The sequence below is a fragment of the Tiliqua scincoides genome, chromosome 6 (genome assembly GCF_035046505.1).
Source record: "Tiliqua scincoides isolate rTilSci1 chromosome 6, rTilSci1.hap2, whole genome shotgun sequence".
Classification (NCBI taxonomy): domain Eukaryota; kingdom Metazoa; phylum Chordata; class Lepidosauria; order Squamata; family Scincidae; genus Tiliqua; species Tiliqua scincoides.
Window position 1 is genome coordinate 3,145,544 of NC_089826.1, and position 23,401 is coordinate 3,168,944.

Consider the following 23,401-nt stretch of genomic DNA (forward strand, 5'->3'; position numbering starts at 1 on the left):
TTGCAATGCTTGGTACTATCCTCCATCGAAAGCAGGATTCCTCCGGCCTCTAGAGGTTTATGAACTCGGTTATCTTAGATTAAGAAATGTTAGGGTAGACGTGGCAATTTGACCAGGGGTCTCTTGTTCTCGCCCCCTTGCGCTTTGCTGCAGGTGGTCATGACTGTATATGACATACCAGACTTGCTTGGTGGAAGGGGCTGCCTTGGATCCGTGGTCTTCTCAGAGTCATTCCTGGCATCACAGATTCTTGTAAAAGAAAAAGGTATTTTTCTGTGCTGTGTTGTGAAATGAAACTCTAGGTAAATGAAATATCTGAATTATATCAGCAGCGCAATGAGTAAAAGCTAAATTCTTAGCATGTATTAGCAGAATTGCTCATTTTTTGAGCAAAGTTGCACTTTCTCAGTTTCATCAGGGAAGTCATTTTGTTTCTTTTATTGCCTTCTTGGGCTTCTCTATGCAACATTTAGCTTGTATTTCTTTGACTTGATGCAGGCCAGCTTCTTTCTACTCATGGGTGTGCTCCACTTGCATGAGCATTGCATTGGGTGAGCCAGTGGGATTCCAGTCTTGGCAACTTCTCTGGTAGCTAAAGTCCAAAACATGCCTTGACAATTTGCTGACTCGAAAATCCTTGGACTGTGTGCTAGCTTGACATTTCTGTTGCTGCTGTTGCCTCTGCCTCTGGGGGTTGTCCTGAGGGGGCAGGTCCACATCATAGGGGTTGGGATATGACGTCTGAGGTGCAGGGAGAACAACAGGGGGCTCCAAAACATGACTGACAGCTAGGCAGACATTGCTTAAAGAGTACTTTGTGCTGCTAGGTGGCTCTCCCGCCTGTCGATGCCTGGGTGCAGGCTTGGCAAACCTCCCTTGGTTAGCCACTGTGGTGGCCTGAATACTCATCTGTTTCTAGCCAGGAGGAACCTGAGCAGCCTGGGAAGCCTGCTGCTGGTGGGGCTTAGGCTCTGCCTGATTGGCAAGCGAAGCACTTTCAGGGCAGGTCACACCTCTTCCTCCTTTCCTCTTTATCAGCTCTGTTTGTACTGTTCTCTCGTCCCTCTTTGATCACCTCTTCCTATCAGCTCAGTTCTGCTCTTCCTTCTCCCCGCTTTGGTCTCTCTCATCCCATCTTTTCAAACTATTCGGCTCCCCCACTGGGCTTTCTCAGCCAGGGTTGCTCTCGGCTCTGACACCGATTGCATCCCTCCAGGTTTGGTGCCTGGCGACGATGTCATGGCATCCCTCCTGTAGTGGCCAGCTGCTTACAGTTCTTGACACCCTTTGGGAGTTTGTGCAGGGAGGTGAATGCGGCCGTTGCTCATAAGAAAATGGCTCCAGGTGAGCTTCTGGCATTTATTTGCTGTGTGCTGACTGTGAGAAGGCATGGTCAGTTTCCCTGATCATCCCTTCTCACAGTCAGCACAGAGCAAATAAATAAACACCCCACTTCCCCTTTTTCTGTGGAGAAAAGCACCCTGTATCCTAAAAACATCTTTGTGTGTGTAGATGAAGGATTGCTTTTCTTCTTCCTCTAAGCATGGGACCCAGTGAGAACTTCACTGACATTGTGTATTCAGAAGCAAGCAAATTAGCTTTGGGTTCTTCATGATTAAAAGTTTTTCTTTGACATAGCGATTCAGGGCTGAGGAACTGTCTCATGTCTTACTTATTTTGATTTACTGCAGATGGCAGCATTAACTTAGAAACCAGCTACATCATTCTCACTGCAGCTATCCCACGATCAGTTTCTTGGCTGGTAAGCAGAGGTTGATTTCTTGAATGGATTCCCTTAAAGGCCCTTTTAATGCTGAAGCATCACTTGAAGCATGTGGGGGTTTGGTCAGTAAAGCAGTGGAAAGTTCAGAAGGTGTGAAGTATGATAACCAGATGATTAGTAGGCAAGAAACAGTATATTTCTCATACTATTTTTGTGGGGATTAGCAAATCTGTAAGTATTTGGAAGCAATGTGAAGCAAGGTAACATATCAAACTTGCCTTGATCACCACTCACCTGAAGGTGAAGGCATTCAGAGGAGAGCCTCCAATGGTGATTTCAACAAATGGGCATGTTCACGAAGAGACGAGTGCTCCTTGTAATAAGCCAAGATTTGACTAGGGGATTTCACGGTGATGAGCTCAGTTTCTTAGGCAAGAACTAGAAGGAACTGTCAGGTGATTATGTGGCTAAAAGCCATTTCACGCCTTCCTGAGCTGCCCAGGCACACAGGTGATTGCTGTAGTATATTTGTGAAGAGGATGAGTCATCACGGACCACATAGTGAAATGAATGCGATCCCAAGTTGCTGCCAAAAGTTGTATGCAGAGCTTTCATTGCTAAGACAGATTGCGAAATTTAAAGTAATCACTGGTTTTTGTTGTAGGTTGAAGATAACGAAGTGAAGCTGTCAGAAAAGGCACAACATATTGTGAAGGTTTGTAATAGACTCTGCCAGTTTAATGGAGCTTGACATAGTGTCTGGTGCCAGCTGTCAGGAAGCCTTTGCTGTAGCTCTGAAGACGAGGCATTGCTAATTGCAATTCAGAATCTGAAATGTGGTGGTGATCATCGGTTTCAATCTGGATATTCTCCTTGCCCTCTCTCCTCCAGGTTATCTTTGGTTTTCACGTCTACCTTCTTAGAGAGAAGCAATGCGGTTTCAATACATATGAAAAATATACCCATATGAAAAATACATATGAAAAATATACCCATATGATGTTGCGTGTTTGCGTTTTGCTGCTGCTTCTTAAAATTTGTTCCTGTTGTTTGGACTACTTCGTATCTTGTTCGTCATCATAGTTTTGAACCACCTCAAAACCCCATCGATGGGGTGGAGTATATGTCTGTTTAAATAAATATTAAGGCATCAGATGAATTTCAAATAGTTCTCGTAGGTATAATTGGCTTATTTTGTCAAAAAGCAGAGGGAGAGGAGCTATAGCACACATGCTCTGCGTGTGGAAGGCCCCAGATTGAGTCCCTGGTGGCATCTCCAGAAAGAGCTGAGAGAGACGCCTGTTTGAAATCCCGAGGAGCCACTGGCAGGCAGTGTTGACAATCTGAGTTGGTTAGACCAAGGACACAGTGTAACACATTTCATATGTGAAGCTGTTGCTTCCCCATTGCATCTCAGAAGGTGGTGGTTTTTAAAATTTACATATAGTAATGATTTGCAGTGGGCTCTCACATAGGAAGGGGCCCTGCAGAAACCATCTTTCGCATGACTGGCCCCAGCAGTGGCAGCATCCCAAGAAGCCTCTTGTGTAGCAAAGAAGCACTACATGATCTGAGAAACACAACTCTAGAATCCCTTGCAATGTCACAGGGAATGTTGGGATCCACCTATTACTGGATCTTGCATGTGGCACAATACGTCCGAATTGTTATTGCTCCCATGCACCTAAAAGACACTGGTTCACTTGCAGCAGAAACAAGTAAATGCAAGAGTGTAAATTATCAAGCAGTGCAGCATGTGTTGTGTTAAATTATTCCCTTTTGCCCTCTGACCTGTGTAGAAATGAAATTATTTTGTGACGCAATTAAAAAAAATGCAGAAGAAACACCAGCAACAGCCACTGGAAAAGATGACATGCTGAGATGAAGAGGGACAGTTGCTGTCCCCCTGCTAAATGTAAGAGGGCACCATTTTAAAAGGTGCTTCTTTGCCTAGTTGCCATGCCCACTTGCCATTTACCAAACTGTTGTAGATGGCCCTGTCTGTGCTACTGCACAGTTTGAGAACCATTCATGTACAGGGAAGTCATATGTAGTTCTCAACACTCGTAACAAGCAGTGGAACTTCAGCAGTTGAAGAGAGAGAATCTTCAGGTATTCTTGGTTTGCTTCTGTAACTGTGTTGCTGCAGTCTGATCTGGAAAAAGTCTCTCTGTTTTAGGAAGAAGAATCTTTCCTGGGCACTTTCCTGACAGGAGGTGATGGTGCCTATATTACTTCTAGCAATTCACTATCAAGACCAGAGGAAGGTGAGTCGGTTACCTAATGGTAAAGATTCATCAGTGTGCAAAAAGGTCAGGGAGAAGCCTATGCACTTTTGAAGGCACATGCCTTCAGTGCAATGTCCTCAACTTTTTTGATGTAAAAAGAGTTTGCCCTCTACCTTGTTCCTTACCCCATAATCAAACTCTGCTTTTTCAACGAAAGTGTAGACTTGCTAAACAAACATCTCAATAAAGACATAATTTAGTGACTAGGATCCTAAGACTAATGGATCTATGCTAATTTCATGCACCCAGTGATAACCTGGATTTGTGTTTTGTTTCTTGAGTGGCAGCTGCACCTCTTCTCCCTAAACCATGCTATGTGGCAAACCTCTTTTGAAATGGAATGTTTCAGAAACAACTTTTCATGGGGTGGGGTGTTTATGTGTCTTGGTATGCCAGGTGTGATGGCTTTTTCCAAAATAATAATAATCAAAAATCTTCCCTCTTTTTACCAAGCGTGAACTCATTTGCCCAAGAGCTTTCAGAACAGGGGTCTGGTAAGAACATAAGAACAGCCCCACTGAATCAGGCCATAGGCCCATCTAGTCCAGCTTCCTGTATCTCACAGCGGCCCACCAAATGCCCCAGGGAGCACACCAGATCACAAGAGACCTGCATCCCGGTGCCCTCCCTCGCATCTGGCATTCTGACATAGCCCATTTCTAAAATCAGGAGGTTTGCGCATGCACATCATGGCTTGTAATCTGTAATGGATTTTTCCTCCAGAAACTTGTCCAATCCCCTTTGAAAGGCGTCTAGCCCAGACGCCATCACCACATCCTACAGCAAGGAGTTCCACAGACCAACCACATGCTGAGTAAAGAAATATTTTCTTTCCTTCAGCAAGGGAAGAGGCTAGCATAGATCATTAGCATAGATTTTAGTTTTATTATACTTTAAGAGTATCAGCCAAATGCAACACATGCTCAAACTTTATTCAAATAAGCCTCACTGTTTTCATAAGAACAGCCCCACTGGATCAGGCCATAGGCCCATCTAGTCCAGCTTCCTGTATCTCACAGCGGCCCCACCAAATGCCTCAGGGAGCACAGCAGACAACAAGAGACCTGCATCCTGGTGCCCTCCCTTGCATCTGACATAGCCCATTTCTAAAATCAGGAGGTTGCACATACACATCATGGCTTGTAACCCGTAATGGATTTTTCCTCCAGAAACTTGTCCAATCCCCTTTTAAAGGCATCCAGGCCAGATGCCATCACCACATCCTGCGGCAAGGAGTTCCACAGACCGACCACACGCTGAGTAAAGAAATATTTTCTTTTGTCTGTCCTAACCCTCCCAACACTCAATTTTAGTGGATGTCCCCTGTAACTTAGTGAGATGATTCCTGAGCCCATATAGAGCAGCAACTGGAGCTGAGACCATGTGGTCTGACTCCACAAGCTTTCTTGTGCATCTTCAGGAAATACATATGCTGGTCTGAGCAGACAGTGTCATGGCAAAAGAAGATGAAATTCTGGTCTCTGGTTCCGGAAGTCTCCTCTTTCCTTTACTGGGTGGTGTGTTCCCCACAACCTTTATCAGCGTTCCTATGAAGGGAATTCACAAGTGCAAAGCCCACTTGCTGAGCTGCCTGGCATGAGACCAGAAACATGAGATCAGGGCCCTCGGATCTCTGACCTGTGGACCCGGCTTTCTGATGGTAGTTCTCTTTTCATTCTAACCAAGAATGTTGTTCACAGATTTGCAAGGGGCTGGAAGCTGCAGCAACACTAAGCACAAAGACCCTATGATGACCCATAAATCCTCCATTCTTGTGATACTTCTTTCTGGTTGTTTGAAAAAAAAATTGGGTGAAAAGAGCGGAATGGTCCCTCCTCATCAGCCAGAGCAGCTGTTTTGATCCCTTTTGGTCCGAATGTCTGAGCCTTTATGGATGCTCCATATTCTTTCTGAGCCCTCATGGCAGCATTCCTAGCTTCATTCAGAACCAGCCCTGGCTTGCTTTGTTTCTGAGAATTAGAAAGAACATCTTCTGGTGTAGAGCATATAGATTAGGCATGTCCTTAGAGAGGTGGACACAATTCTTACTTCTAGAAACTGGAAAGAAATTGACCAGTTGCATAGATGAGTCTAACTGGAAAATATCCCTAGAGTGATCTGAGGAAAGAAAAGTAGGTTTGCCTTGATTAAAACCAAAGAGGGCTAGTACAAGTTTTTTGTTCTAATTCGCTGAGTGCTAAGCAACAGCCCTGCTACTATGCTAGATAAAACAGAAACTATATTAATTTGATCAGCCTCACTTGAAATGTTTCTTTAAGGAGAACTCGCCGCTAATTCCCCCAGTTCTTCATAGACATTTTCTATGGGAGCCGTGTGTTCTTGGAGTATAAGTGTCTGTACTCAGGCAGCAAAGTTTGCCCAACCTGGTGGACCTGTCTGAAGCCCACCATTCTGGCTGTTGCCCCTTATGGGCAGACTAAACTCTGCAACGAGAGGGCAGCCCTTTCAGGGACACACATGACTGGTTTGGAGTGACAGTGTTGAAGAAACTCTAGTCAAGCTGATCTGTGCCATGTGTACAGACGGCATCCTACACAGCTAGGAGAAGGAGTGCGTTTTCTTCATTTGTAGAATGGAAGGTGAAATCCAAGGCAGATTTTTCCATATGTTGTACTCTTGGTTCAATATGCTTTTTGTGCTAGTCAGTTACTGAGTTAAGGGAACATGAAGTTCTTTTAATGTTTTATGACCAAACTAGGACAGTGGCTCCTATTTTGGGTCTTTGGAACCTCTTGTTTGCCTGGTGGTGGTGGTGGCTGGCAACCTTCAGTCTCGAAAGACTCTGGTATAAGCCTACAGCACCTGATATTCCCAGGCAGTCTCCCATCCAAGTACTAACCAGGCCTGACTCTGCTTAGCTTCTGAAATCAGATTAGATCAGGCATGTGCAGGGTAATAGTTGTTTGCCTAGTCATGTGTCTGAAGCAAGGGTAAGGAGCCCCCATCCAAGCTCGTTGTCAGGCTGCAGTTAGGAAGGAATGCACCACGCTAAGTCCCATTACATCAAAAAGGGCAGTGCAAGTGAAGGGGAGTTGTTGAATCAGTCCTTGGAGTGAGTTGCCAAGGAAGAAAATGGCAAGGCATGAAAAGGCTTGGCTCCCCATATCCGCTCAAGCTCATTTTATACTTAAGACTCCCCCATCACCAGCTTTATATATGTTAACAAAAAAAAATTGGCTGAGCCCATCATGCTGAGTTGACCCTACGCCTTTCAGAAAGGTGATTGGTATTATGTGTAGCCTCCTGTTTTGATTGCAACATAACTAGACATCTACTTAATTCCTTTTATACAGGAATCTAAGCCTGAGTATGTTGCCAGCCACTAATGTCTCCATTCTTATCCTATTGCAGGTAAAGTTTTTTTCTTCTCTGACGGGATTCTGTTTTGCCATCCTCACTACGGAAGCATCACCATTTCAAAGACTCACATGACCGCCATCCGCTTCTATGATGGGGTGAGTGCTTAGCGATCCCTCCCCCATTCTTCTCAGAACAGTTCTGTGACAGAAGAAAAACTCTGCAATGTGCCCTTGGAGCTCTGCATTCATGAGGGTTGTCCTATAGCTGGCACAGATTTTTGTTTTTTGCTTAGATACCTACATCCTGCCTCATCTCAGACAAAAAGACATGTAGCACTCAAATTAATTGTATAAAAAACATAATCTAATAAAATCTGTTTAAAATGTCAGATGGTAAAAGACCTAGCAGCAGCATTCTCCAGGGGCTGTCTCTAAGCATCTTCTCCTTCTTCTAAAAGCAAGGTGCACTGATGCACTGCTTCCATCCTTGCTCCTCCTCAAAGTCCATCATGCCTCCGTCCAGTGGAGAAGTGTGGGAGCAGGGCTCTTGGTTTCAAGGCACTTGGTTAGTCTCCACTAGGATTCGTGTGGCTGCCAGAAAAATGCTTATCCATACTTGAGGTGTGCAAATGAAATTCATGTATCCATACTTGGTGTGCAAATGAATTCCACAGCCTGTGCCCAGCGGCTTGAGTAGTGGAGGACATTGCATATGCAGGCTGTGAACGTGACCAAAGTGAGAAAGATTCTGTGTTCTCCAGCCTTGAGACTTCACTTACATTGATGTTCCTCATTCTGCAAAAGCTTTTGGTGGTACTGTGGGCCCACTGTATCCGCCAGCTCTGCATCCATAGATTTAGCCATCCGCAGCCTGAAAATGTATTACCTACCCTGCTGTAGTCTCCTGCCATTTCACTGGTCTCTCTAGCTGCAGCACATGCCTCATTCTTTCAGGTTTGAGCAGTTTACACAATTTATGTAAACTTACGCAGTTTTTTTCAGCATTACAACTGCGAACTGGAGCATCCACGTTGGGTCCCAGAACCAGACCTCTGCAGATACGGAGGGCCCACTGTGTAGCTCCTCCACAGATACAGAGGGCCCACCCTGCAGCTGTGATTTGTGATATGGAAAAATGCATAATGAATGAATTTGGAAAGCTCTGAAGCCAAAGATTCTGAGTGTCCTTGTTCATTCCTGGCCTGTCCTGCTGCCCCTTTGTAGTGTGGTGAACTATTTGGGTCTTAACCTTCCTTCTATTGTTCAGTTTCAAGACACCCAACTTCCATAAGCCCCTGGCTATTTTTGGACCCCTGGCTGTAGCTTCTGAACTGCTGCCAGGCATTCTGTTTAGAGCAAAAACCTTGAAAGAGAATTTATATTGTTTTACTGACTTGGCAAGACACGAGGCTGGGGAACTAAAAATAACACGAATGAGAGCGAGGTGGTGATTGTTGGGACATCTGTAATATAGCAATAATGCAGATATACAGGAAGAGAGAACCATTTTAATCTCTCAGCAAATAAGTATACCAGACTGTGCATTCTGTGAGCTGCCTGCGGCTGTTTTTTTCTTATGTTTAACTATTTGACAGTTACCCAGAGAAAGGGAATGTTTGTGGTAATGACAATATTGTATTTGAAGTTTCTGGACTTTGCAGTTATGTGCCGAAATTCCATTTACTGCAGAAACTCTTAAAATATGGGGTGCTGAGAGCTCCTTCAAAACTAATTTTTGTTTTGCAAGCAACTTTAATATTCCTGTCAATTTTCTTTTCAGAGTTTGTTAAATGGGTTGTCTTGATTCCTGAGGTTCTTCCATGGGGAGAGGGGGGTATGTGTGTACTGTCTGGAGGGGGGCAGAATGGCAGGATCGACTTTGTTTTTACTTGACCATTACAATCTGCCAGCCAGAGCTTGATATCAAATAGCTTCTAAGGGGCTGGGGCCATATGGAAAGTGGTAACTTGGGCCAAATGACTACCTTTTCCTATGAGCCGCATGCTGCATTTACAAGCACAAATCTTCATCAGAGTTACTGCAGACCCAAGATTCTCACAAACTCTAAAAGTGGCCATCGGAACTGCTTAAATGCCTGGTTGAAGGCGACTAAGGGCACAATCCTAACCAACTTTCCAGCACCAGGGTAAGGGCAGTGCAGCTCCGAGGTAAGGGAACAAACCTTACCTTTTCTTGAGGAGGACTCTGTGACTGCCCCCCAACTGCAGGATGCAGCACCTGCCCCATTGGCACAGCTATATCAGTGCAGGAAAGTTGGTTAGGATTGCGCCCAAATTGAATCAGTTCTGTCCTTTCTTCCCTGCTGCCCTCACGCAGTTCTTCAAAGACCTACAGGGTGCTTCCTCATTTTTATCTTTCATACCTTCTCTTAAAATACATCTACTTTTCCTTGACGCTTTTGGCACCATGCCTGTGTTTCCTGCAATAACCAGGCTGTGTGTCACTGAAGCAATTTCACGTGCTTCCCCAGTTTCCCCTTTCCCCCAGTCTCCCATGTATTAAGCCCCTTGGTGTTTCTATTAAATTACTGAATGGAAAAAGCCCTTGTCAATCTGCAAACCTCACAGGGATCTACCAATTGATTCCCATTTGACTTATTTCCCCCTCCAATATTACATCATCTGTTGATTCAATTCCAGAAACTGTTCATTCAGTTCCAGATCACGTTTTCTAGAGTGAGGGGTGATGTTAGTTGCAAAATGGGAACGAGCGCTCAAAGTGCATACACGGGAACCCATCATTGCAGTTGCCTTGAACAGAAAGGGAGTTAGGCAGCTGTTGAATGTGACCTTCTCATCTGAGAGCAACTTGTTGAGAGACTTTAAATGCCATGGACAATGTCCTTGCTCAGCCCAAAGTGTTAGGAATCCAGGTCCATTTTCCTGGCATTTTTGCTTGTCAGATTATATTACTGTAACACACTCTTTGTGGAGCTGCTCTTGGAAGCTGCAGATGGTCCATTCTGCACCTGTTTTTCTTTTTAGCAGGGGTCAGCACCTGGTAGCATATTGGCATGGGTTTGAAAAGACTCTACAGGTTGCTGACTGGTGTCCCGAATCAGTGCAAGGTGCTGGGGTGAACCAAATCCCTTTACAATTTGTATCCCAGGTACTTTGGAGAGTGTCTTCTACCTTGTGAGGATCCCCATGCACTTGTACAATGTAGTGGAGACTGCTTAGAGTTCCATCATTTTGAAAGCTCGCATGTATTTGGAGCAGTGCTGTCTCTGAGGAGGCCTCTGTTATGAAAAATTTGCCCTCCTGTAACTAACTTGCCTGCATCTATTTTCACCTTAGAAAGTAAAGCAGCCACCTTTTGCCAAGCACTTGGAGACTGAAGGAATTTAAGGAGGCAGCTGCTTTATATTGGTGCTTTGGGATGGCTCTTAAGTGAAACATTAATGTTTTTTACTGTGTTCATTGATGTCGTTAATGTTGCCTCCCCAAAACCTGGGGGCAGCGTGGAGTTGTGTCTAGTGTGCCTTGGTCCAGTAACACAGTGGAAGATGCAGGAACAGCTATTTATTGCAGGTTAATCAAGCAAGGCACAAGGAGGATGTTGTCGGATCATGTACAAAGTTCAACTGAACGCAACCAGCCTTTTATACTCAGTTCAAAGCAATGCGATTCAACAGGCTAAAGCTCAGTAAACTTCCACCCCTTCCTCACCCAAGCTCCCCTCTGCCCCTCCTTTTGGTAGTGATGTCCTTCCTCCGGATACATTTTGCTGCTCTTGCAAGATAACAGGGTATTTACACAGACTGGCCCTGTGGTTATCTTCAAGGACCGAGGCACTGGGTAACTGGGACTAAAAGCACTGGGTGAGGGCATGAAGCTATTTCACTAACTTAGCAAGCAAGAGGTTTGTAAGCATTTAGTTTTACTCTTGTCTCTAAGCATGGAGTCACTGATGTCAAAGCACATAGCCCCCCCCCCCCCAAGCAGAAACACTTCTCCCGATTAAAACTGCTGCCATAAAAGTCAGTGTTAATAAAAGCTTGGCAGAATAACGTCCCAGTGGGCAGCTGGAGAGCCGGGGGTAGAAGGGATTCACATGTTTAGAGTTGTGTTGTCACCAGAGAGGAAGCTCTGCCCTGCCCAGTGAATGTGTGTGAATGGCAAGGCAGTTTGTAAATGTGCGGCAACCCTGCAAAGTGTCTAAGTATTATCCCAAGGTTATAGATGTTGGGAGAACTGAGGCAGAAAGGGAATGGCTTTTGGAAGGCCATCTGCTGAGCTTGTGGCTTAGACAAGGTTCAAGCGAGGGATGTTCTGGTTTGCAGCTTGGCCCCTACAACAGCTTCACATATTACAGCATTTGTTTTTCTGCTTTCTAGGACTCCACCAGTGTTGTTGCTGCTCTCCTCATCGACTACAAAAGCACCCTGCTGGCTCATTTGCCAGTCCAGTTTCACACCCCAAGCAATTTCCTGATGATTGCACTGTTCCCAAAGTCAAAGCTTTACAAAGCCTTCTACTCTCAGGTAATGTGAATGAGGTATTTTTCTTTTATCAGTATGCAAAAGGCTGCTTCTCTGCTCGTGCATGTGAAGGACAGAGTCTGACAGATGAAAATTAGGTGTAACGAAATAATAATGATATCCTTCTGGTCCTCTTTCCCTTACTGGGGCAAAAGTGCATTAATTTTGTCTGATATGAACAGGTGATAGACATTCTTTTGCCTTCTTGTGCTGCTTCTGCTTCATCACTAAATTATAAGAAATGACTTTGGTGTGAAGAACGCCCACCATATCCCTCCTCTCCATTGTTAGGCTCTCGAACTTTCTTTTGCTTTTTGAGTCCCAGAGTCGGCTGCCACAGCGACATGTGTCATTCACAGTCAAAGTGATTGGAAGTAGTGGATTCTGCTCCTTCCCAGAGCTGCAGGTGAAAAGATAGTTGATAGCCCTGGGGTGGAAGTTTGCTAATATAACTCCTGCCAACCATACATGGTGGTGGTGGTTGAAGTTAGGGAAAACAAACATGAAATGATAACCCCTGAACTTCTCCCTGAGTGGGAACAGTGCTCAGTGTTTACCCAGTGCTCAATCTTTATCTTTTCTTAAGAGTAATGGTTTAGTTAGCACTGATTATAGGGAGAGGAGACTCAAAACATAATTGCATTGACATTGAGATGCAAAATGGATCATTTCCTTGGTTGTTAAATAAAGTATTTTAAAGTCTTCGAGTATGTTTGGTTTTTGTCTTAATACTGGGATTTATTATTAGAGATGGCATCAGCTCCTGGCTGTTCTAGAAAGCAAAGCTCAAGCCCCTGGTCAGTGTCAAGATTTATTGTGTCAGCTGAGAATTGGAGTCATAGGTGGTGGTATTGGAGTCAAAGGTGGTCCCCCAAGACAGCCATAAAAGTAAAAGAGCCAGGGTGGTGTAGTGGTTTGGGAGGTGGACTTAGTCCTGGAAGATCCAGGTTCGTATCCCCCCTCAGCCATGAAGCTTCCTGGGTGACCTTGGGCCAGACACTTTCTCTCAGCTTCACCTACCCCACAGGGTTGTTATGAGGACAAAAGGAGGGGAGCAGCTGTGTACTCTGCCCTGAGCAATTTGGAGGAAGGGCAGTATGAAAAGGTGAAAACCAATTAATTACATGAGGGAGACCATTTGCAAGTAAAACTAACACTTGTTATTGATAACTTTCCTCTTTCAGTAAAATTATGTAGTTTCAAATTTATCATTGGCATCAGTAACACCTACAAAAATGGCCAGCAGGGTCTAAGAGATTCTACTGTTTTTGTTTTGTTTTTAAACATAAAACGGCGCATTGTGCCAGCAACGGAGAAATGCTGATTCAGGAGATTCTTCCAATAATACCATGGCAGTTTGTTCCATGGAATCCCTTTTCACTATTGTATATATTGCATCCCTTTCTTTTGACAATCAGAAGATGCAGGAAATGAGCAGGTTTTCTTCTCCAGTTGCTAGTCAGACAAAAGGAAGTAGCTAACCACATCCAGTAAACAAACCTTTACAATGTGGTGCTTAAGAAATTTTTGTGCTGTGTTTGCCTTGTTTAATGGTTAAGTTAGAAAACTTAAAAGGATGTTGCAAGTTGCCTGGAATGCCTCCTCTTAGATAGTAAAGGCAGTCATAAATATTTTGAATGAATGAATAATCTTTTAACTCTAACAATGTATGGGAAGCTCAAGTGATAAGATTCTGTCCCACCATTTAGTTAAATCTTCATTTGCATTGTTCAAAGGTAGGCTGCAAAGATGCTTGAAAGTTGCCATTCAAGATGCGTTTTGTGAAGATCTGTTATGTAAATAGAGAACAAGTGTTTGTCTAAAGACTCTTGAGGAAAGGAGTCATTCTGACCTCTTCACTGTGCCAAACTGTGAGGTAACAGGTTTCTTGCAAAATGTGTGACTGCAATAGGGGTAAACAGAACCCTAGAAGCCAAAGCAGAAAATATTTCCGAACGTGAACTCTGTAGCTAGCTATGATGGGGGGGAAGGCAGTCCAAAGGAAAATTTTAACTGGGAAATTAAATTAAAGATTTGAGGGGTACTATTCACCCCTAGAACTACTTTTGGTGATATTGAGAAAAGTGTGAACTCTGTCTGTTTGGAGAATTGAACATATATCATCGCTTTCTATGCACTTTTCTCATTATAAATAGAAATAATCAATTCTGGTCCAGGCATCTGTAATATAAAGAATAACTAAAACATTAAACAGTGCTTTGGGAGGCATCAGTCTGACACCTGGCACCTTACATGCACTGCTTTTGAGGATTTTTTGGTCATTCAAACAAGAGTAGAACTTGCCCCCCCCAACCTGTACACATCACTTTTTCACTAGATGGAGAGGAGGTCCTAAAATATCACATGGACATTCTAATCTTATCGTAACTGAGGAATCCCTATTTTTCAAACCAGGTTAACTGCCATATATAGTGAGGAGTTTAAATTTAAATTGTAATAATGTTACTCAGAACTCTGTGGCTAAGGTTTTTGGTGGCTCACTTCAGAATTTCAGTGAAGGTATTAAATGTAATATTTAAATTGTGTAATTTGGCTTTAATTCTTCTTCATAGGTTTTCTCTGCCTGGCAGCAGCGGGGGAAGTCGGGGATAAATTTAAAGATGAGCCAAGATGCGTGCCTGCCGATGGAACACGAGAGATTGTGAGCTGATGACTATTCCCCACCTGTAGAATTGCATGAACGTTTGTTGCATGAAATTTTTGTTAAGGATAAACATCCTTAATACCCCCTTAATAGTCCCAAGGACCCCTTCCTCTTACCACGCCCTAAGGAACCCTTAGTACCCATAAAACCCCTTAATACCACCAATGACATATTCATACCCCTCCATACCCCCTAACAACTCTTTAATACCCCTTTGAACCACTTACCACCTCCTAGAGACCCCTTAATACCAGCTTTATACAACTAAGGACAATTTAATACCCCTTTATACCTCATAAAGAGTGTGGCCCAAGGACCATATACCCCAAGGAACTCTTAATACCCCTAATACCCCCTAAGGACCTGTTAATACCATCTAAGCATGCTTAATATTCCCTTAATATCTACTAAGGACTGCTTTATACCTCTAAAGACCTCTTAAAAACCCTCATGGAGCAACTAATTCCCCTCCTTTATACTCAATATGGACCCCTTTTATACCCTCCCTTGGGGGTATAAATATCCTTTTATTAAGTTTGTGTAGAGTGGGGTCTCTTGTGTATTTAGCATTTCAGGAATCGTATTGATATTGCATAGTTGCTTGTGTAGTTGCTGCTTGGCCTTTTGGCTAAGATCAAGCGAAACTTTCTCTCTCCTATATTGGTTCCAGTGAATATGGCACTGTCCAAAGAACGAAGGGACAGATCCCTACCCTGAGGACCTTGTGATCTAGAAATCACTAGGGAGACAACAGAGGAGGGGGGGAGAGAGGGGGAGGCAGGGGAGACAAAAACAGCGCACTGTGATTTTAGTTACTCATACCTTGGTTCAGTTATGTGGGGCCTGGGAACTAAGGTTTTGTCAAGAGCTTTGGGGAATAGATGGGTTTAAGGAGAGGTTGAAGGAATTGAGGAAGGGGGTGTCATCGAGATGTTCTGGGAGGTTGTCATTTTGCAATGAAAAGAAACTGATGGTGTCTTCCTAATCACAGCCATTGTTTGTGTGTGCTGCTCTAGGCATGCCAGCATGCAGAAACTGTTTGACATGTCTTCCTGTCCTGCTGGGGAAAGGTGGAGCCAGCTGAGAATATCTGCAAGTCTCCCAGATCTGAACAGGTAAGTATGATGGCAGCCTCTCAGTAGAGCTCAGGACAAATCACTCCCACATCTTCCTAGACCCATAACTTTATTTTAGGATTCTAAAACCCGCTTTCCCATCATTCAGTCAGCTAATATAAATCACAAATATCAGTTATGACAAACAAAGCTGATCACCAAACCATCACAGGAAAAGGATAAGGACAAAAAACACAACAAGAAAATAGGGTACAAAAACAACCTCAATCGCAGACTTAAAAGCCTGAGAAAACTGAGATGGTCTGCTAAAAGAGTAGGCATGGAATGAGTCTCCCCAGGAAGGAAATTGTATAGATGAGAGTGCCACAGTTTCCCAGGTGAACACCTTCCTCTCCTGTGAAGGTGGGAATCCCTTGGAGAAGAGTCTTTGCTCTTAAGACACAGGCAGGTGCTTGGACCGAATCAATCCTGAGCTTTATAAGTAAGCATCAGCACCATCAATTACATGCTCAGAAATGGACCAGCAACCAGTAAAGCTGTTCCAAGTTTGATGAGAGATACTGTTGTTGGCCGGTTCTAGACAGGAATCTTGCTGTTGTGGTTTGGACTGACGTTTTCTGACGTTTTCAGATGTCAACCTTAAAAGGTGGTTCAATATTACAGATTTTGTAAACCCTCTTTGATGAAAAGCAGTACAGTTGCCCCCCATCTCATAGGTTTATATTCTAGAATCAGTGTGTAAAGCCAAAATAGCAAAATGCTCAAAATTGCCTTGAAAATCACTGACATTTTAGAAATAACCAATAGCCTGTTTAAGATGTGATACTAATATGTTATACGATTCTGTAAAAGAACAGAGTAATGTAGATTTAGAACTCCACATTTGTAACACAACTTTCAATACCTGTTTTTATTTTGATTTCTATTTGTTAATTTTTGTTGTTTTAATATAATTTAAAAAAAAATAAAATCTCTGACATCTGGAAAATGTGTATTGTCTCTTAAAAAATAAGAGACATCCAGGAATGGACAGAACAGCAGATTTGTTTTCTGATCTCATGCTCACTCTCAGCCATGTATTTAGTAAGTGCGATGGTGGATGAAATTGCCTGCACTCTTTAAACTGCTGACTTTTTCTTTTGGTAATTCAGTGGTATGAAATTGAATTAGCACAAATCAACTGTGCCTAAGACAAGGGGCAACTGTATATGAATATTCTTCATCTTTTTCTTGTGGCAGCTTGATGGGTTTTGCTCATGCTTGTCACTTATCCAGTCATTGCACTTGGTGTCAGAACGGAACTTTTTCATTCTGACCCAGACCCTGAGATAGAGTCTGCTTGCTCTCCGTGTCTGGGTTGCGGTGTGGCTCACACGCTTTGGTCTGTTTAAGAGATTTACTATTTTAGTGCTTTCTTGCTGCTCCTGTTTGTGCTACCTGGTGATTGGGGTTGTAAGGAAGCAGCTTGAGGGATGGGAGATCCCAGCATGGGTTTGTTTTTTAAAATTATGTTGCCCTTTCTAATGCTTGGATCTTAATTGGATTCTCAGGGTGTTTTGTGTATTTTAGACAGCTAGTTTCCATACTAGGCGGGTTCCATAATAGTCATTCAGGCCTCCCAGAGAATTGCCTTGCCTAACAGGAAGTGCTCCCATGCAGTAGCGTACAACTGTACCCTTTCTTATTCCTTCAAAGTTTTCTGCAACACTTCACGGTCAGCAGCATCAGCTGTGAGCCAGTGACAAGGGCCCATCTGCCAATCTTGTTGCAACAGTCGGAAGCTATTCCTGACAATCAGACAGAGGTTGATAAGGTAAGACATCCAAACTGAGACTTGTTGTCTTTTTACTTTTTCAAGGGGTGTGTGTGTGTGTGTGTGTGTGTTGTTTTATATATTTTTATTTGCTTTTCTTTATCAGTTTCTTTCATTCCCAAAAGGTGGCAACCTGGTTGCAATATTCCATCTGCTTGTAGTTGCCTATCATGATATTATTGTTTTACCTGTTCCAAAAACTCTCTGCCACAAAGAATCTGTGTAGTCCCCTCTCCCGATGCGAAGAAGACATTTTCAGCACATCTGCTCCCTTTTTAGCTTCTTTGAACGTTAGCCCCCCATTTTAGCTCCTTTGAAGGTGAGCGCTGCATGTAACAATAATGCAATGCTGTTCTTTCTTGTTTGAGGTGGTGATCACCATCTTAGGGGGCCTTCCAGGATGTCGCTCAAATGATCTCTGTTCTTTCCTGGTCACTTTTAACAAAGAATATGGAAGGTTAGTAGAGCTTTGCTTTCTCTCTTCTTTAATGTCATAACATTTTAAAATTGATGCCCTAGCACCTGATCAGAGCTTAGGCTCTCTTCCGGGCTTTGGGCCAGTCCTAACCTGAAAAGGTTCCATTTTTGCCAGGGGTCTCTTTCCAAGACAGGTGTTCTTTTTTGCTGTTCTGGTTCAGGCAGACACAAAAATAATGCTACATACAGTACTGGTAGAAAATAACCTGACTTCTGCCTCTGGTATATTTTAGGTGGCTCATTTATCGCCAAACTATGGACAGCCCCGAGTGTTTCAGTGCCACCCACTTCCAGAAGTACCTGACAAGTGTTGTTGAATCCCAGCACAATTGCAATGTCCATCTTGCAGCCTACAGTCGGAAGAAAATGAGGCTGCTGGTGGTTTTACAAGAGTAAGAAACTTCTTGTGTCTTCAGAATTCATGTGTGGAATGTTCTTAGAAAATATCACCTTCATAGCAATAGTGTAAGATACATTTTCCTGCAAGAAACAGGCTGTTTTTATATTGATTTTCAGTATTTTTCTCGGGGGGGTTAATCATCTGCTTTACTGCATATAAAATCCAGATCTTGGACAGTGAGACAAAAATGCCTTAAAAAAAATCTTAAGATGTTAGGATGCACATCCAGCTTCATAAGTCAGAGGCTTTTCATGTGTGCTGAATTTAGGGGAAAAAAATGTTTCAAGTGGCCCCAAGGCACCAAGTAAAAAAGCACTCAGGCTCCTTCCTTCATGCCTAAAAACTCAGGCCTCTCATCCAGTATCTCGTGTTCCGTGCATTTTAGCTGAATGGGAAATGCAGCATGGAAAAGGCTCAGGCAAATTGTTGTGAGTTTTGGGTGGAGCCCCATCAACTCCTATCCCAGGGGAAGTGCTGCTTAATTCAAGGGAGCTGTGGACTGAACTTGGAAGCCTTAAATATAATGCCTTAAGGCAATTCCATTTAAAGTTTTAAGAAGCAGATTCAAGTAGACTCTGCCACTTGGCTTTGAGAACACACAACAAATCTTAAAAGTCCTTCAGAGAAATCCATCTGCAACAGATAAAATAGGAACTTTTGGCAGTTTGAGAATGCAGTGAGCACAGTGGAAACTAGAAAACCTGACCCTTGCAGTGCAATGCAAGTGTTTTAAGGTACAGACATGAAAGTCTGGGGCTACGGCCCGGTTAAAGGCTCCATCATTCCCACACCTTGTCCAGTCTGCTTGAGGAGGCATCCAGTCCTCTTGGAACTGGTCACCCAGACCAGCAGTGATACCCCCACATGCCCATGGGCCCACTTGATAAAAAAGAATCATATTCCAATTGGTCTGCTGCTCCTTTTGCCTCTTCTCTCAGTAGAGAAAGCTGACACCTGAAGGAGAAGAGCAACTTAAGAACATCATCAAAGTCCTGCTGCATGAGGTCAGGTGTCTCTCTAGTCCAGACTCCTGTTTCCATTGGTGACCAGCTGTGTGCCTCCAGGCTGTTCACAAGCAGACATGAAGGCAACAGCTCTCCCCTGCTGTGCTTCTGGTATTTAAACAGAGGCATCTTCTGAACTTGAGGTTTCATTTAACTACTGGGTAGATAGCAGTAGGTGGATCTTACTTCTTTGAACTTGGTTGATCCCTTTTTAATCCTTCGAAGCTTGAGGCCATCACAGCATATTTTGGCAGTTAATTTATGGAATTAATTATGCATTGCTTGGTAACCTAATTTCCTGAACTTACTGCCGATCAACAGTATGGGGTGACCCTGAATTCTAACATTATTGTGGAAGGGAGAAAGTGCTCCCCCCCCGCAACTTTAACACACCTATAAATATGACTGAGAAATGGTTCTGCAGCTGAGATGCTTGTTCAGGTTTGTTCTTTTCCTTCCTAAAAAACCAAATGCCCCGTCTTGGTAGTCATTGTATACTTTATTGCCCCTCATGTCTTTGTATGTGTCTGGAACAGTCCGTCCTTCTCTTTCAGGTTGTCTTTCTTTAAGGACCAGTTTAGCAGTGTCCTAGGGCAGGGGTGTCCAAAGCTTTTGGCAGGAGGGCCACATCATCTCTCTGACACCGTGTTTTAAAGATGAACTTATATGAATGAATGAAGGTCTTGCAGTAGTTCAAGGCCTATAAAAGGCCTTGCACAAAGCAAGGCTGGCCTTTCCTTTCCTGCTGCTACTGCATCACAGACATGAAACAACAAGCAATGGAGGGAGCCCTCATCCCACAGCTCACTCGAGAGGCCAAACAGTTGCCCTCACGCTGAGAGCAGTTGCAGTGAGCCAGTGTGGGCTCCAACAAATCTCCGGAGGGCCAGAGGCTCATTGGAGGCTAGGGGCTCCCTGAGGGCCACATAGAGAGGCCTTGAGGGCCGCAAGTGACCCCCGGGCGGGGGTTTGGGCACCCTTGTCCTAGGGTATATGTAATTGCCCTTTGCTCCCTCTCCCACTACTCATGTGTCAGATATCCTGACCTCACCTATGTCTCACTTGTTCCTCTTGGCGGGCATTCCGATAGGATGGTGTTTGGAGCAGCATAGGGTGGGTGTAGAGTAAATGTTTAGGGGTATTCCGTTCATTCTTTACCTTAGTTTTTAAGAAAGACACATCATCTATTGTGCCTGACAAACTGAGTTATTCTGATTGCCACAGATGTAATGCTGTTAAATTTCACTTCCTTGCTTTGCACATAACTGCCCATGATGGAGTCTTGAAACCATTAAGTTTCCTTCTTGTGCAGCTATTTGACCTGAACAACTTTTCCCCTTACATAAATTGCTGTAACAGTGCCAGATTTTGATTTTTTTTGTTTTGTTTGTTTGCCCTGGGAACAGGAGAACAAGCACTTTCTTGGAATTGTGACTGTGTGCACAGAAATTGCCGGCATTGGCGTAGTTCTCGTAATGCCCCGTCACCTCACAACTCTCTACTTTGTTCTCTCTGCAGATACACAGATGTGATTGATGTTGTGCAGGCCTTTCAGACTCACCCAGATGCTGCCGTGAAGGCCTCTTTCGTCATCGGAGCAGTCTCCACTTGTGTGGAACCACTTAGTTGCTATATGGAACACAGGTGCACTTTCAAGTCCCTTCTCTTGATAGTGGGAGAGCTCGTTCTCTGTAGAGGTCATACTGCTATGCCTGGGGAGGCTGGTTCTCTTCAGTCATATTGAAGTCTAAAATGCTGCAACCAGGGAAGCCAAATTCTGCAAATTTGCCAGATTAGATAAGAAAAGTGAACCAAATTTTCTTAGAGGAAGAGTAGTGAGGAGGATTCAGATTAATAGATCTGTTGTTGGTCATCTCTGAAGCAAAAGCTGCCCTGATTTCCAGTGATAAATTCTTGGCAAGCTATCCCAGATTCTGGAGGATGCCTTGATGGAGGGTGGGAAGGAAAAAGCCTTGCAATCAAACTCGGGACCCTTGGCAGATGTTGACATCAAACCTAATATCTTAAACTGCACAACACAGATGCTTTGTGAGGGTGTTTAGAGTTGCCACTTTCAAACTGCTGACCTTGTCTAAAGCCCCCCCCCCCCAAATTGGATGCATTTCTGAAATTGGTGCTGCCCATAGGCAGCAGAATGGACAGCAGGCTAATGGGCATGCGTTCAAGCACAGAACGGCCACCTGTCAGCTTCTTATTAATTCTGCATTTCTCTTCCTTTTGCCATATGAACAAAATTGGCCCTATAGGTGTCAGAGGTGTTTGATCCAGGTGTTCCGTTTACAAACTGGAGTGAAAAAGCACCATCTGTCTCACAACCTATTTCAAGCAAGCAAACAGGCCTGTGCTTGCTCACTTCAAGTCCATTACCTTCTCCAGAACCAAGTACTTATCCATGGGAAGGTAGAGGTGATAGTAGCAGTGGCCACTTCAAGGACCCTGGCAGGATGTCCTTTCCCACCAGGGACTAGGGCAGCGAGGCTCAGAACATCCAAGGATAAACCGATGGCTGTTTATGTCATGTTGCTTGATGTACTATCTCCCCAACAGAAGTTTCCTGCTGGAGATTCTGGAACGTTATCCTAGTCCCCAGCAGGAAAAGGGTCCCTTTAGGCCCTCGGAGATAGGCCTCCTTTCGCATTCCTAAGGTTAGGTTGTTGTCTTTTGGGGGATTGGGGAGACAGTAGAGGCAGGCATTTTGAGCGCTCAGGTCAACCGTTCACAAAGGCTTGAGCTTCTGCAGGCATTTACATAAAAGAGGATCTAAGTTTTTGCTGCAGTGATGCCCCAAATAGCAGGTCATTTCACTTGTTACAACAGGAGACTCCTCATGTTTCCTCATGTTGCATGTCCTCCTCATGTTGCATGTCAGCAGCACAGAAGGTAATTCATGTGATCAAAAACACATAGTGAATGCATCCCACACTGGGAGCTAATATTTCTTTTAGAACATTTATATTGTAACCAGTAACACAGCAGTTAGTCACAGTACTTTCTCTTAGGTTCAGGCCTTAGGTTCAAATTCCATCTCCTTTATGCAGGGGATAGTTGTGAGTAAGGCATATGTTGGTAGCAGAGCATGTGTTTTGCATACTAAAATCCTGGGTCCCTGATGTTTCCAATTTAAAGGATCTCACATGGCAAAAAGGTAAAGTTCTCTATTTGAGGCGCTGGAGTTTTGCCATCTGTCTGGGTAGATATATCCAGGCTTGTCAGCCAATAGTCTTATTTGTAAGATAGCCTGATAAAGTCTAGCAAGTCTCTGTTGATGTTCTTCAACTTCCCAACACTCGGCCTTTGCTTGCTCATGTGTGTGTTTTTGTTTTGCAGATTTCTTTTCCCCAAGTTCCTGGATCAGTGTTCACAAGGTAATACTCTTAAAACTTTCATACAGGAAAGTATGAATGTCTTACAAAACTAAGATTTGTGGAGACTGCTGCCTTGAGGTGCCAGTAGTCTAGTGTGCTTCAGAAAAACATGACAGGTCAGGGCAAGGTAGGAAATGATTATTTAAACTGGTGATCACAGCATTAACCTAGGAATAAATCAGCCAGATTCTCAGCCCAATACAGTCTAAAACACCTTGGCTAAATCCTTTCAAATTTGAATGGAAAAAAAGTCACTCTTTTCTGTGTCCCTGTCACATGGAGGCACAAAGGAGGCATAAAAGAAAAGAGAGGGCCCAACAGTAGCATAGCTGGGGGGGGTACCCGGGGCCAGGTGACACCCCCTCACATCACAACATTGTCACCCCCTTGCACATGGCCCCCCTTGTGCATGACCCTGGAAATGGCTCCGTTTGTAGCCATATGGAGTCGAGGGTGGGCAGGAGGGCCAATATTGCAGTGTTTGCCATGCACTTGGGTTGAGCGCTGTCACCCCTATACCCCCAGTGGAGATGGTGGAAAACCAGCATTCAGCCAGTGGGGCAGTGTACCTCCTGGCCCTGGCTTAGCTATGCTACTAAGGCCCAATGTCTCAAACTTAAAGAGGAGCCAAGAATTGACCTTTTGTTGTTTTTTTCTTTCCACTTGCCATGAGAGAGTAGGAACCTGGTTAAGATGTGCGTTCTGAGTTCAGTAGTTGCATATCCTCTACTTGAAGAAGGTTACAGTC

At 43.9% G+C, this 23,401-nt stretch overlaps 1 protein-coding gene and 1 pseudogene across 1 annotated transcript in view; one reads left to right on the forward strand and one right to left on the reverse strand.

Annotated features, from left to right (window-relative positions):
* The window catches only part of DNAAF9 (dynein axonemal assembly factor 9), a 78,982-nt gene that overhangs the window by 35,494 nt on the left and 20,087 nt on the right, over positions 1-23,401 (forward strand). The window contains exons 17-29 of the mRNA XM_066632162.1: positions 154-265; positions 1,692-1,762; positions 2,388-2,438; positions 3,903-3,990; positions 7,384-7,487; positions 11,689-11,835; positions 14,406-14,494; positions 15,514-15,612; positions 17,269-17,386; positions 17,755-17,843; positions 18,097-18,255; positions 20,786-20,911; positions 22,616-22,653. Coding sequence (XP_066488259.1) covers positions 154-265; positions 1,692-1,762; positions 2,388-2,438; positions 3,903-3,990; positions 7,384-7,487; positions 11,689-11,835; positions 14,406-14,494; positions 15,514-15,612; positions 17,269-17,386; positions 17,755-17,843; positions 18,097-18,255; positions 20,786-20,911; positions 22,616-22,653 — 1,291 coding nt within the window. The remainder of the gene's footprint in view (positions 1-153; positions 266-1,691; positions 1,763-2,387; positions 2,439-3,902; positions 3,991-7,383; positions 7,488-11,688; positions 11,836-14,405; positions 14,495-15,513; positions 15,613-17,268; positions 17,387-17,754; positions 17,844-18,096; positions 18,256-20,785; positions 20,912-22,615; positions 22,654-23,401) is intronic.
* LOC136656229 (5S ribosomal RNA) lies at positions 6,823-6,939 on the reverse strand (annotated as a pseudogene).